This window comes from Gallus gallus, chromosome 4 (assembly GCF_016699485.2).
Source record: "Gallus gallus isolate bGalGal1 chromosome 4, bGalGal1.mat.broiler.GRCg7b, whole genome shotgun sequence".
In the NCBI taxonomy this organism is placed as follows: Eukaryota; Metazoa; Chordata; class Aves; order Galliformes; family Phasianidae; genus Gallus; species Gallus gallus.
In genome coordinates, this window is record NC_052535.1 from 131,295 (window position 1) to 146,154 (window position 14,860).

The following is a 14,860-nucleotide window of genomic DNA, read 5'->3' on the forward strand; positions in this document are numbered from 1 at the left end:
GTTGTGGCTCAACAAATCTGGACTCCACATAAAAAGAGAATAGAGCACATCTTTAGGAATCAGCAAGGAAGTAACTTAAAAGAAATTAGAGGATTAGAGAGACGTCATGTAAAACAAGAGACAAGGCAGTACTAAATCTACTTCAACTATTTGTCAAATCCTTTAACCTCTGCAGGAGGAAAGCTGTGAGCAAGCACAGAGGTGGGTAGTGTTGAAAAGCAGTTCCCCAGGTACAGTGTTAGACCTAAAGATAGGTGTCTTATCCTTTCTCCTCCTTTGTCTAGTAGGTAGTTGCCCTATGTGCAGGCATAAGATCAACTCCAGGGTATCCAGGAAGGTCATGAAGGAATTTCAGTTTTTAGACTGAATGAACCCTATGGCAGGTGTGTCTCAGATTTGCCAGAGCACAAAGCAGTGGCCTTTGTGCTGGTGAACTTGCCTTATAAAGAAACTTCTCTCTCCTTTCTGTCAGCATTATATTGCAGTAGTCTTACCCTTCCCCATGATGCTCTTTTCTTTTGTTACAGTATGTTTGTAAAGCTGCCTTAACTCTTAGTTATGTAGCACTTGTGGCCTGCTATAGGCGCGACTCAGAAGAGAGCTTCTATACCAGCGTAGATATTCCCTGTGGAGACTCTTACCTGCTACACTTGGCAGATCCATTGCATTGTATTTTGGCTATAAAAGTTGGCTTGTAAGTGGCTAATCAACACAGTATCCGATTTTAAGTAGCAACAAATCTTAAGGATATGGGGGAGAAAGATGCATATGTTTCCCACATAGGATTCCTCAGATGCTCTGTTGTCTATGTATGAGCACAGTGTCAGGGATGGCAGAATGCTAGTGCAATGCTTGTCTCTGCGCTCATACGATCTTACCTTTGATAGGTTTTCTGCTACCAGTGAGATAAGTCTGTCTGGCTATGGCTAATAATCTTTGTTCCAGGTCGTCAAGACAATTGGTCTAAGAGAAGTCTGGTTCTTTGGACTCCAGTATCAAGACACAAAGGGATTCTCAACGTGGCTCAAATTAAATAAAAAGGTATGTTTGCTTCAACCTCGCATTTGTCTGGGGTTTCCTTCTCTTGGAGGGCAGGAGCAGTCTCTGTACTTCTATCAAGGGCCTGTTCTTGCTTCTCTATACACATGAAATTACAGCAAGATTAGTGAGTTGATATCACCTTCCTTTGATTGTTAGTCATACAATGGCGTGGAAGGGACCTTAGAGATCATCTCGTTCCAACCCTGTTGCCTTAAGCAAGATTACCACTCACCAGATCAGGTTGACCAGGGCCCCACCCAGCCTGGCCTTGGTCACCTCCAGGGATGGGATACCCACAGCTTCTCTAGGCAGCCTGTGCTGATGCCTCACCATACTCTGAGTGTAAAACCGTTTCCTCTTGTCCTATTGGACCATGTAAACAGGAATGAGAATGACTTTTTATAAGCTCCCTTTAAGTACTGGAAGGCTGCAGTGAGGTCTCCGCGAAGCTTTCTCTTCTTCAGACTGAACAAGCATATCTTCCTCAACTTTTCCTGTTCGGAGAGATGCATCGGTCCTCTGATAATCTCTGTCGCCCTCTTCTGAACCTTCTCCAGCAGCTCCATGCCTTTGTTGTGCTGGGGCCCCAGACCTGGACACAGTCTTCCAGATGGGGACTCAGGAGGACAGAGCAGAGAGGGGTAACTGCCTCCCTAACCCTGATGCCCCTGCCCTTTTGGTGCAGCCCTGGGTACCACTGGCCTTCTGGGCTGCAAGCACCCACTGTTGGCTCGTGTCAAACTTTTTGTCCACCAGAAGCCACAAGTCCTTCTCTGTGGGACTGCTCTCAATAAGTTATTTTCCCAGTCTGTACACATAACTGGGGTTGCCCCAGTGCAAGTGAGACATCATGCACCTGACCTTGTTGAACCTCATCAGGTTCACATGGTCTCACTTTTCAAGCTTGACCAGGTCACTTTGGATGGCATCCCTTCCTTATGATCTGCCTTCAGCCTTTATGTTCAGTTCCATCAGGATCCTGGATGCATGTCATTGGGCCCCTTAGACCTGTACACGTTAGTCCCATCAGGCAGTCTCAGACTTGCTCTTAGGCTACAGCAGGAGGAGTTTTACTCCTCCAACACTCACCTAGAGCTTCAAGGACATGAGAGATGTGGGAAGCCTGTGAAGACATAGGGAGTTCCGTACAAACATGCAGAAGAACTTCTTTATGATAGGGATGATGGAGCACTGGAGTAGGCTGCCCAGAGAAGTTGTGGAGCCTCCTTCTATGGAGATATTCCAGACCTATCTGAGTGCCTCCTGTGCGACCTGTTGTAGGGAACTTGCTTCAGTGCTGGGAGGTGGGTTGGACTCGATGATCTCTTGAGGTCCCTTCCAATCCCTGTGATTCTGTGAAGATTGAGGCCAATAACTTGTTGAGTATCCCAGCCTTCTCATGTCTGTTGCCGTTTCTTCCTTCTAATTTATCAGAGGGGATACACTCTCCTTGACCATTGTCTTCTGACCAGTGCGTCTGTAGAATCTCTTGTTATTTTTCCACATCCTTTGCCAAGTTCAATTCTGTCTGTGACCTGGCTTTCCTGATCTCATCTGTGCATGTCTGGACAGCATCCTTGTATTCTTCCTAGGTCACACATCCCTATTCCCCATCATACAGTCAATCTTCCCCAGCCTGCAAGATCTGTTAACCACCCTTGTAACTGTTAATGTGATGCTCATGTGAGCATCTTGCCCATCCATATTTGTGTTGCAAAGGGATTTTTTTCCAATGCATGCTTGTCTTCTCTTCCTGTCCATTAATCCTGCTCACTTTCATTTGATATGTTAGCTATAAAATCTGATAACTCTGTTGCTCCAGGTAACAGCACAGGATGTACGCAAGGAAAGCCCTCTTCTTTTCAAATTCCGAGCCAAGTTCTACCCGGAAGATGTGGCAGAAGAGTTGATTCAGGACATCACACAGCGCCTATTCTTCCTCCAAGTGAAGGAGGCAATTCTGAATGATGACATTTATTGTCCTCCAGAAACAGCTGTCCTGCTGGCTTCCTATGCTGTCCAGTCAAAGTATGGAGACTTCAATAAAGATGTGCACAAGTCTGGTTACCTTGCTAGTGACAAACTGCTGCCACAGAGGTATGTGAATCTGGTCAGTTTTAGAACCTCTTTGCTCTAGAAAGTTTGGAATTTTTTTGGAGTCTTAACCAGAGCATTCAGAATAAAATATAGCCTGGAGCCTCTCTTAATGATCCTATTGCTGCTGAGGAAATTGTAATTGGAAGTAGTTGGAGAAGCTACAAAAAAAAACCTGAAAATGTAGTGGTACAAGGAGAAGCATAGCTGAATACAGCTTGTTGTTTGTCAGAACTCTGGAATACTGTACTGGTGTGTCTCTGCCTAGCCTTACTATAAAACCATATTTCTGGGAGTGTTTTTTGTATTGGGAGCTATGATGCTCATGGAGCATTTAATGAAGTGTTGTTCTGGACCGATGTGGTGGTGTGTGCATAAATGTGGTGGCTGGTCTTAAAAATCCAATGTATTCTTTCTAGAGTTCTGGAGCAGCACAAACTTAACAAGGACCAGTGGGAGGAGAGGATCCAAGTGTGGCATGAGGAACATCGAGGAATGATTAGGTAACTGATACATGTGAAACTGCTGCATTTAAGATAGTGTGGTATATGCTAGTGTATAATGTATGAGGTCACACAATAATCTGTAGTTTGCTCCAGGATGAATTAGCATTCATCAGGTTATTCTACTGAGAGTAACTAGGCCAATGTGCCTCTGACCTTGCTAGTCCACATAACTGGCTGATATTAGTAAAAACAAAACTGAACTTGCAGAGCTTGTTCACTGTTATCTTCAAGGATGATTCTTAGAACCTTTGCCAATCTATTGCTGCTCTATCTGTGTAGATAGTCAGCACCTTCTTGATCAAATGGCTTATTGACTCAAGAAAGAATATCTGCTTTCTTTTTGCATGATGCAGAGAAGATGCTGTCTTGGAGTACCTGAAAATTGCACAGGATTTGGAAATGTACGGTGTGAACTACTTCAACATTAAGAACAAAAAGGGCTCTGAACTCTGGCTAGGCGTAGATGCTCTTGGACTCAACATTTACGAGCAGAATGACAGGTAATAAATCCGCTCTCCTCATCGCTGCTTTCGTCTCTTTTCCAGTGTAAAGGTAGTTAAAAGTAATCTGTTAATCTGCTCTGGAATTTTGCTCTTATACTGAACTCTGCTTCTTATATATCGTTCTTGGTTGTATTTTTGCCAGAATGTACTGTAAAATGTGCTGCTTAGGAGCAAAATCCATGAGACTCTGTCAAATCTTATCAAGCTAGTTTTAGCTGTATCCTTTGTCTTCCTGATGCGGATGCATTCTTCAGCTGCTTTCCATTTAATCAAACAGGACTGGAGAACTTCTCCCAAGTTCATTTATCTGACCAATTCTATTTGCTTATTCCCATCAACCTGAGAGTACTGAATTATCATGAGGGCAGGTTTTTCAGAATTTTGAGCTTTATGTTGTAGTTCAGGAATTTGAAATGACTTGGGACTTATCTCCTCTGTTTTCTGCTTCTGCAGGCTAACACCAAAAATTGGATTCCCTTGGAGTGAGATCAGAAATATTTCTTTCAATGACAAGAAGTTTGTAATCAAGCCTATTGACAAGAAAGCACCAGTAAGAAGCAACATCCATATTAAAGCTTTCAAACTTTCAGTTTCTTCTTAGCTGAATTGTAGAATGGTTTGGTTTGGAATGGACCTTAAAGGTCATCCAATTCCACCCCTGCTGCTGTGGTCAAGGTTGCCCCCCCCACCCAACCAGATCAGGCTGCCCAGGCCCCATCCAGCCTGGCCTCCACGGATAAGGCACCCACACTTTCATGGACAGTCTGTGTCAGGGCTTCACCTCCCTCTGAGAAAAAGGATTTCCCTCTAACATCTAAACCAAATCTTCCCTCTTTTAGTTTAAAGCCAATTCCCCCTTGTCCCATTGCTATTGGATCATGTAAAATGAATGATCAGTTGTCTGTGGTTTTTACTTCTATTTTTTTAGTTGTAAATAATATTTTTATCAATAACATCAGCAGTCGCTTAAGTAGTTCTCTACTACCTGGTCTGTTTGGGGCAGTATGCCCAGAATGTAATGAACAGCAATAAGGGGATAGATGGAGATAGGTTCTGGCTGGGAAGGGAGGCATTTGTTCAGCGTAACCTTATGCTATCCAAAGTCAGTGGGAGAGAGGCTTTTTGCTTAGGGTTTCTGGTTCTCCTACGGCCATTCTGATACGATTAGGGGTCTGAAGCACCTGCGCTAACTCTTGTATGCTTCCACTGACTTTAGCAGTGTGGAATCATCTTTCACCGTGTTTTACTTTCTTGAATCTGAAGCTTAACATCATTTTGTAGGGTACACTGAGAGCATTTTTTCCTCATGTTTTTTTTTTTTTTAATGAACACTTTAAGGCCTATTAATATTCTGTGTCAGCTGATACCTTCTGTTCTAGTCATTCTTGTTTTTTGGCTGCTTGGAAGCATTTTCCTGCTGCTGTTCTTGTTTTAACAGAATTAAGTTATTTTTCCTTAGGACATAATGTTTAACACTGTGGCATAAGAAAAACTTCGTGATGTGGATGACCAGACTTAAGGAACTAAGTAGTAATAAAGGTGGAAGAAGACATAGCCTCAATGTCCCTCGTAAACTAACCTATGGTTGTATTTGTAATGAAACAAAAGAGCCAAGTTGCTATGTACTCTGTGTACTACAAATGCTTTACGATGATACCAAGTACTGTAACAAGAAGCTGGGCAATTCTGCCCTGTGTTAATTTATCAGCTTGAAATTCACTCTTGAAAGATGGCAGTCTGACTGCTATCAGTAGTGAATTAGACACTGATCAGAAATGCTGGCTAGCGATATTAGAAAGCTGAGGGTTTTGATGTGTATTGCATACGCAGGGGGTTTACTATGCTGAAGGAACAATTTTAATGCTGCCTTTTCCTTGTTCCAAGGACTTCGTATTCTATGCCCCTCGGTTACGGATTAACAAACGAATCTTGGCACTTTGTATGGGAAACCATGAGCTCTACATGCGCAGACGTAAGCCAGATACCATTGAGGTGCAGCAGATGAAAGCACAGGCTCGGGAAGAGAAGCATCAGAAACAGATGGAGAGGTTTGTGCAAGGTTCCGAGTAACCTGGACTTGGTTGGTCACTCCACAGTAGCATCATGTGCTAGATAGAAGTGCTGGCAGCACACTCGCTAACCTGCTTGAACCAAGAACAGAGCAGACTTCTTTCTGCTTCAGTATGCCTAATGAGATTATGGAAGTGGCATTCATCACAGGTGTGGTTCACCACCACTCTCTTGGAATTAAATGTGTGCCCATCTATTTGAAAGGACTAATCTGGATCTCAATATAAGGATCTTTCTGTTAGTAGCATTACTATTATGAACTTCCAGTGAGGTGAATGCCAGCAGAGTGAGTTTTTGTTTCTTCACTTCACTTTAAAAGGAGCACACATGGATTAAAGATGATCAGCTGAATGATCTAGTGCACTTCTCTTGTGTGCTTATAGTTTCACCAGGAAGCACTACAGACTGAGTAGCTGTTAATCATAAATTGCATTATGACTTTTCCCATCGTCAGAGCCCTGCTGGAGAATGAGAAGAAGAAGAGGGAACTGGCAGAAAAAGAGAAGGAGAAGATTGAACGTGAGAAGGAGGAGCTGATGGAAAAACTCAAGCAAATTGAGGAGCAAACCAAAAAAGCTCAGCAAGGTAATATGAAATATTCCAGTATTCCATTAGATGTACAGTCTGGGTAGTCTGAATGAGAAGGATTCAAATAGTAAAGCTAGGAGTATCTCTGATCCATTCAGATTCCAGTATTGTGTGTTAACCAATGTGTTAGGGCCCTAGTTTAGCCTTCTAAAGCTGAATGTAACTCTGCAGACGCTGAAGCATGGCTTGTATTAAAGAGGTGGGTGGCAGCCAAGCTACCTCTCTGGCAGCTAGAGTATCTTCCAGTTGTCCACATGCCACCTGAAAGCTTTATCTTAGGACATCTGTGGAGGAAAGAGTCAGAAAGTGTAGCAAGGGTAACATTAGCCAGTACTCTGGCTTTTGCAATTTAGTTGCTTGGCCAGCATTACTATGCAGTGCCCAATCAAAATGCAGCTTGCTTTTCTGTCTTTAAGGATGTCATTTTGAGATGGGTACTTCCCACAGATCAATCGGGCAAGTAATCTGCTGGCTTGCAACAGGTCTAGCTCTTCATCTTTCCAGCTCCATTTGCAATGTAAAGGGGAGGAAAGGGCATAGTTGCTTGAGTCTTTCCATTCTCTCTAAAGGAAAGCTTTCATCCAGGAGGTAGGGATAAGGGCACCCTCCTCTTCTACTACCTTTTTTGCTTGATTTCTCTTCAAATGTACTCTGCCATTCCTTCAGAACTGGAAGAACAGACCCGCAGAGCCATGGAGCTGGAACAGGAGAGAAAACGAGCTCAGGAAGAAGCAGAAAAACTGGCTAAAGAACGTAGAGAAGCAGAAGAGGCAAAGGAGGCCCTGCTGAAAGCATCCCATGATCAACAAAAGACCCAGGAACAGCTGGTGAGTGGGTTAGCTGAAAATCTGGTAGGGCAAACAGTGACATTCTAGGGGTCTTTCTAAGGTCATAGAACAAACTAGGCTATGAATATGGTGAAGAAGTATAGTTTAGTTCTTAAGATTAAACGTTGAAGAGGATGAATTGATATCTAAATATGAGTGTTTGTATCTTTGTACAGTAGATTGAGACTGTGGTTTTCTGCTTACAATAGTCTCTGATGCTGAGAACAGCATGTAGAACTCATTAATTGCTTTTCTTGGCTTGGGTTCAAAGATGTGAGTACTGTAGCTTTGTTTGGAGGAGGAAAAAACCATCAACAAAACCCTTCCCTTTTTTTCCCCTTGCATCATGTAGATATCAGTGGAACTGAAGTATACAGATAGGCTTTCTCCTTACAAGAAAGACATTAGAGATACTGTTTTTATTCAGAAATTGGACTAGTGCTTCATTTAGCAAGTACTTCTGTTCTGTCCCCACTAAAAGCCTTTCCTTTGCAGGCTGCTGAAATGGCAGAACTCACAGCTAGGATCACGCAGCTGGAATTGGCCAGGCAGAAGAAAGAGAGTGAGGCCCAGGAGTGGCAGCAGAAGGTAAAGCAGGATATGAACTAGCAGCAGTAATTTTTGTAGAGTTAATCTTCATCTTGTTTTGTGACCTAAACTACTACACTGGACTACTGCACTAGACGAAGTATCTGCAAGCTGAGGCTGTTGCAAATATGCAGCTTTGCTTTTTTTTTTTTTTGTAAAATGAGTGCCACATTCTAACTCTAGCTTGAAATAGTTTGATTGATTAGTCCTATAGGTCATTTTCCACGATTTATAACCATTCCTTAAATATAACAATTCCTTAAAGCAGAAAATGTTGTGAGTGATTGTGGCTGAGTAGCTTTGAAACATACACACTTCAGTGTGCAAGAGATGTAGGGCTCTTAAGTAGTGCTTTTGTGCACTTCTGCAAGAAGTTACTCACACTTGAGTTGTACTAAGTGTGGTATGTCTTACTGCAGGCACAAATGGTGCAGGAGGACCTAGAGAAGACCAAAGAGGAGTTGAAGACTGCCATGAGCACTCCTCATGTCACTGAGCCAATGCATGCTGAGAATGAGCATGATGATGAGCAGGATGAAAATGCAGCAGAAGCCAGTGCTGAGCTTCGATCAGAGGCCACCATCAAGGACCGCAGTGAGGAGCAGCGTACCACTGAAGCAGAGAAAAACGAACGAGTGCAGAAACACTTAAAGGTAAGAAGTTCGCAGCCAAGAGTGTATGTGCACAGGCATTGCTTTTATTCTTTTTGTCATCATTGTGACTGTGAGGTTTTACGGCTATTCCTTAAAAAGGAAGGTAAAAAAAGGAGCAGTGATTGGTGGGTGAGGGAAAGGTGATCATGACTTTATTGGATTGCTGCTTACCATTAGGGAAAGGGGCAGAACTTGTCTCCAGTTCATTTCTATTTCATTGGAAATAGCAAAGTCTTTTCAAGCAATGCCAAGAAGCAGCATCTGTGAGATATAGTATGCTTGTATGAGTCTTGCCAGCCACCTGACAGCTGTTCAGAGTCCAGCTGAAATGAATTGGAGAGCCTGATTGAATTCTTATCTTACAACTGGCTGTAACTGTTTTGTCTGAATGGATTGCACTGCAAAATGCTGACTACAGCTCAGCATGGGAGTAGCAATGTTGCACCACCTCCTCGTTCTCATAAGGAATTCCACTCTCCTGGCACTGATGCTTAGAAAGTGGTGATAGCTTGTTTTTTGTAGTCTTTTTTTGAAAGTCTGCTGGCTGCATAGCTTGGAAGAGACTTGGCTTGTTTTGCAAGGTAGAGTGACAGAGGTGTCCTTTGCCATGCACAGCATGTTTCTTCTGTGGTAGAAGGCTAGTATTTGCTCAGTTTCTGCAAGGCAATCTTGAATTCTTTAGGTATTTCTCCACTGGACTATCTCCTTTCTCTGGAGTAAATTAGTGACCGTCTTTCTTACTGTGCTAGACAAAGACAAGTAAAGTGGAAGCACTTGAAATTTTCTATTTTCAAATATAGAGGAAAAATATTTGCAAATTCCACAGAATTGTTTAGGTTGGAAGGGATCTCTTGATCATCTAGTCTCACTATTCTACTCAAGGAGACTCAGCTGAAGCAGGTTGCCTGAGACAGTATACAGTTGAGCTTATCTGTTTTCTGTGTAGGAGAATTAACAAGGAACCTCCTTGTCTTGCATTGAGGATCTGGCTTGGCTAACCTATTGCTGTCTTCATCCCCTTCACTAGGCTCTTTCCTCAGAGTTGGCAAACGCTCGGGATGAAACCAAGAAGACAGCCAATGATATGATCCATGCTGAGAACATGCGGCTGGGCCGAGACAAGTACAAGACCCTCCGTCAGATTCGGCAGGGCAACACCAAGCAGCGCATTGATGAGTTTGAGTCCATGTAAACTCTCCCCTGCATTTGCTGCCCTGCAGTCCCTTCTCCCTTCTTTCTCATCCTCTCCCATCACTCACTCGTAATCGTGCTGCGCTGGAACCACTACAGAAGAGCGACCATGGTCTTATTTATAGAGTTATTTTGGTAAATGCTGGAGTTCGGCAACAGAAGAAAGAACGACACTTGCATATTCCTGGGGTGGCTTGGGAAAGCAAACTTGTATTAGGGCAAATCTGAAATTCTGTGACTTTGGGTAAAGTCTTACTGCATTTAGTTTGTTTTGCTTACTGAAATGGCTGTGTAGCTGTCCTCTCCCATTGAGTATAGGGAGGCCAGCAGATACTTTCACTGAACTATATAAAGTGCTAACAGTTTGACATTGTGCCTTCCTACTAACTTACACAAGCTTCAGTATTAAGCTTTGAGACCAGGATCTAAATTTCTGACATCATTAAGTGTCTGAATCATGTAGTTGAGATGGAGAACCTGGAGTTTTGGGAAGAAGGAAGGGTTGGAGGTAGAATGTGGACTTTCTTTCTAAAAGACCAAAGCTTTTGTCCTTTAAATGTAAGCAGACCAAACAATCTGTGGCATTCCTGCTGGTGTTACCTTTTACTGTTTAAAGATGAAACATGAAATTTCCTAATCACAAGGAGGCCTTTGAAATATTTTCACTGTTGTGGGATGTATTGGAGCCTTGACTCCCAGGCTTTCCAGAATAAGTTTTCCTCTGGGTAAATGGCTTTGTTTGCTGTCATTTTGTCTGACTTGAATGTAACCAGTGAGGCAGAGATAGCTAAAGAACACTGCCTTTCATTTTGAGGTCACCACTGAAAATGGAAAGGGATAAGCAGAAAAGTAAACAACTGAAAACTCTGTAACTGTATTTCTTTTGCTGAACCAGTACGTTTCTAGTCAGGTGGGGTGATTTCAGTTTTTTCCATGAGGCCTTTTTAGCATGTAGTCATTGGTGCCTTATGACTGTATAGATCTACTGTAGCTCAGATGCCTTTGTTTAAAACAGATGCATTCAAAAGTGATAAACAGCAGAGGGCCAAAACTATTTTGTATCTGGGTCATGTAGAAACAAAACTGCAGCTGTGTCTTCCTGGCTTCCAGCAGCATTTGAGGGGAGAGGATCATGAGGTTTGTCCACTTGTTGCCTTAATCTTCACTAGCATTTTGCCAGATTCCTGGCTTGAATGTTTGTTTTTCTCCAGAAGGATGCTTTGCCCCTTTGTAGTTTCTAGTTCAGAGGGTTCTATCTCTTAGAAGCAGGACACTGGTAGTTGTGGGGAGACTTGTTCTGTGTCAATGGTTGTAATCACTTCCTATCCATTCCTACTCATGCTGCAGCTACCCAGAGTTCTCCTCCTCCTTTCTAGGGAGGGAACAACCATGTATGCTCAGGGTTGAATTGGATTTTTGCCTTGATCTTTCACAGAAGGAAATGTAGACCTTTAGAAGAGGCCTCTTAACAGTGGATTCCCTCTACAGTGGTGTCCTCATTTGCTTTGCCCTCTTTGGAATAGCTTGTTCTTACAGGTAGTCATTGGGCTAGCCTATGATTTATTTTCTTGCCTAATGTGATTCTAGATCTTTCTGAATTTTGTGGATGCCCTCTTTGCCTGTATGGTATCACTGCTCATGGTGATTCACATCTGAATGCTGAAGTGTTTTCAGCTCCTATTATTATAAGCAAAGGAGGAGTGTGCCAAAAAAGAAATGTCCACATCAGTGTTAACAAGCTGCAGTATTTCCTCAACAATTCCTTGGGCTGCTAGAAACAACTTCACCAGTGTTGTATTATTTTTGGAGGTGATACAAGTCTGTGAGTAAATCCATGCAAATGCCAATCAACCAAACCATGGTTAGAAGTTTAGTGTGTTACTTACAAACATCCAGATTAGTTGTATGGAGCCCCCTTTACCCTCCTGGACAGAACATGGGAACGCAGGAAGCTTTTGGCTGACCAAAAACATGCTCCAGTGCTCTGAAAGTCACAAATGAAAGATCGCAGTTAAACTTGTCAGAATTGATTTGCATATTTCTGTACTGAAGGGTTATTGGCACTGACTATGAGTCTCATTACTGGTGGAGCAGACAACCATTACACTTCTCTTCTGGTGCTTTAAAGCTGGTTCTCAGCACTTCTGCTCTGTCTGTGGCAACTATTGGTGCGTTTGCAGGGAAATAAAGCCCTTATTACATTAAAACAGTTTCCTAACAATCTGATATATAGTGCCTGAAATACGTGTTCAAATAATAAAACAGTGGATCTTTCTGCTTTAATGTGTCACACAACATTGCTGGACTCATGTTACAGTGCTGGCATATCTTGTTTGTAAGCTCTGTTTTTTTCCTAAATCGTTCTAGTTCCAGATGGTTCAATGTAGGAATAGAACGGCCTGTGCCAGTGACTTGACCTCACTCTTTGTGGTTGTTTCAGCTATGCCGCCTTCTTAAGCAGTATTATATTCCAGTGGTATCTAATGATATTTGATTTCAATACTTCTAGCTATGCACAATTAGAAAATATTAGTCATGGGATGGAGGATGTGTTTATGGTCCCCTTCCCTTGGAAATGTATACTGTATTATAAAGAAATGATATTTTGCAAGAAAACTAATGTAAGAAGCTTTCAGTATTACAGTGAGATTTGTAGGCATGTTTTTTAATTTTTATTTTTTAGATTTGTTTTTCTTCCTTTCCAAGTCCCAATTTAAATGGATACTTACTTCTCATGGGGGGTGGAGGGAGGGGAGAAGAAATACCTTATCAAATGTTTGCCTGGCTTGATTTATCTCTCTCTCTCTCTCTCTTTTTTTTTGTTGTTGTTGTTGTCGCTGTAAATTATTTTTTTTTTTGACCAGCCTTTTTACTGGATTATAATAAAACACATTTTCTTAGGGTTATGGAGTAATTCATGGATCCATGTGGTTATCTGCAAAGATACCCTTGATATTAAGGCATTTTTTTTTCCTGTTTGGAGGAGTTGTTAAAATCCATACCCTGTTCTTCCTATAGTGCCAATAAAGTTTAGAGAAATTCAGCAGATGGTGTCTGGATGATTGCTTAAAACTTGCTTTGAGTCTAGCAGTGTACTTCCCAGTTAGACGTCTGACATGTGGTCCCTTGAAGGTCAGCCTGAGTGTAAGTTTTAATTTTATGGAGGGTAAATTTGTGTCATGTGTAACTTGTAAACTTCCCCAGCAAGAGGAGGAGGAAAAACTATTTCAGGAAGTTGCCAACGGAATACCTGGTGTATAGGGCTGTGCCCAGGTCCTCCAGGAATCTAGCCAAAGGTGAGTTTGTAAGAGGGTAACTTGTTGCATGTCTCAGACTTGCTGCTGGGTCTGTCTGAGTCTGGCCCTGTACCATTGATTTCAACCTCATTTGCTTCACAGCTACTTTGCCCTGGCTTTCTTTCTATTTGTGTTTCCTGAGGCTGCAAGATAGGGCCCAATGATGGAGAAGTATGGCCACTGCCAACTTTCTGCTAATGAACTGTTTGATCCTAGTTTTTGTCTGCTTTCCATGTGGTTGTTAAGAAGGTCTTTGCATAACCTCTGGCTCCTGCTTGCTGCACTGTAAAATAAGGCAGAGATCTCATCAAAACTTGTTGGTACTCAGATTTGCTGTTGTAGGAGGAACTTGAGCTTGTCTGTAACAAAACGTGTAGTGTGGAGAAATGGAAACTTCTGAAACCCGTATTGGGTTTGGCATGGATACAGTTTTTATAGGACAGTCTTCCTCATTCCATCCGGGATTCAAATAAACCTGAACACACGACTAGATGAACTGTGATGTCTAGAACTAGAATTAGATGAACTAGATGAACTTGGACACTACTGTAGTGCATTCTTCAAGAGAAAGCATGCTGATCTGTGTATGCAGCTCTCACAAATGGGGAGATTTACTGCATTTGCTTCATTTACTGCAGTTGCTTCTAGATGGGCAATACCTTCTGACTTACTCTTACATTTCTGAAGGGTCTGGAGACTTCAAAATGGCGTGAATCTGCATCAGAGTTAGGTATTAGGAAAGGGTTCTTTACCTGAGGGTATTCAGGCACAGAACAGGCTCCGCAGGTCAGAGTTCATGGTTCCAAGCTGCCAGAGCTCAAGGAGCATCCAGACACTGCTTTCAGATACAGGGTTTGAATTTTGGGTGGAGGCAGGGCTTGGACTCAGTGATCCCTATGGTTCACTTCAAAGGATGGTCTGTGATTCTATGATTCTCCTAGTCTATCTTTAACTGTGGAACTACCAGGCAGCCTAGGATACTAAACTGAATTTATTCCCTTGTTTCTCATGTCAGCTGACCTGGGGAGCTGTTACTTGTAATCTGGCTTCAGACTTCATGCATCTTGCTATAGTGACTCTTCATTGAGAACATGCATCTATTAGCTGTGTTCCAACATCTTGCAGTGCTCAATAGTGCAATATGTTAAGCAATTGCCACACAACTGTCTATGCTTGAAAATCATGAAGTCAAAATATCTCCTACTGAGGAAGCACAAAATAACAGGTACAACTAGTTTTCTCTGTGCCATTCAGTGTGACTGTTCTGTGGAGTTCAGCTTCTCAGCTATGTATAACTCAGTCCTGAGCATGCAGTGTAATTAATTTATACCACTGTATAATCAGAGCAAGTGGTAACTGGCAGGGAACAGTAACTCATCTGTGACCGATGTCAACACAGAACTGCTGCATAGCCATACGCAAGTTGACTCCATGTGTGACATCAAATGTTTCCCTTGCAGGAAGATCAGCTCATCTCTAAGAGAAGAATCTGGGCTGCAGTGC

The 14,860-nt window shown here is 42.4% G+C and overlaps 1 protein-coding gene across 1 annotated transcript in view; it reads left to right on the forward strand.

Annotated features, from left to right (window-relative positions):
- Positions 1-13,104, forward strand: part of MSN (moesin) — a 39,858-nt gene extending 26,754 nt beyond the window's left edge. Inside the window, exons 3-13 of the mRNA NM_001389367.2 lie at positions 946-1,041; positions 2,864-3,138; positions 3,555-3,638; positions 3,995-4,141; positions 4,598-4,694; positions 6,029-6,192; positions 6,669-6,799; positions 7,469-7,629; positions 8,125-8,217; positions 8,637-8,870; positions 9,898-13,104. Of these exons, the coding sequence (NP_001376296.1) occupies positions 946-1,041; positions 2,864-3,138; positions 3,555-3,638; positions 3,995-4,141; positions 4,598-4,694; positions 6,029-6,192; positions 6,669-6,799; positions 7,469-7,629; positions 8,125-8,217; positions 8,637-8,870; positions 9,898-10,062 (1,647 nt within the window). The 3' untranslated portion in view covers positions 10,063-13,104. The remainder of the gene's footprint in view (positions 1-945; positions 1,042-2,863; positions 3,139-3,554; positions 3,639-3,994; positions 4,142-4,597; positions 4,695-6,028; positions 6,193-6,668; positions 6,800-7,468; positions 7,630-8,124; positions 8,218-8,636; positions 8,871-9,897) is intronic.
- The last annotated feature ends 1,756 nt before the right edge of the window (positions 13,105-14,860 follow it).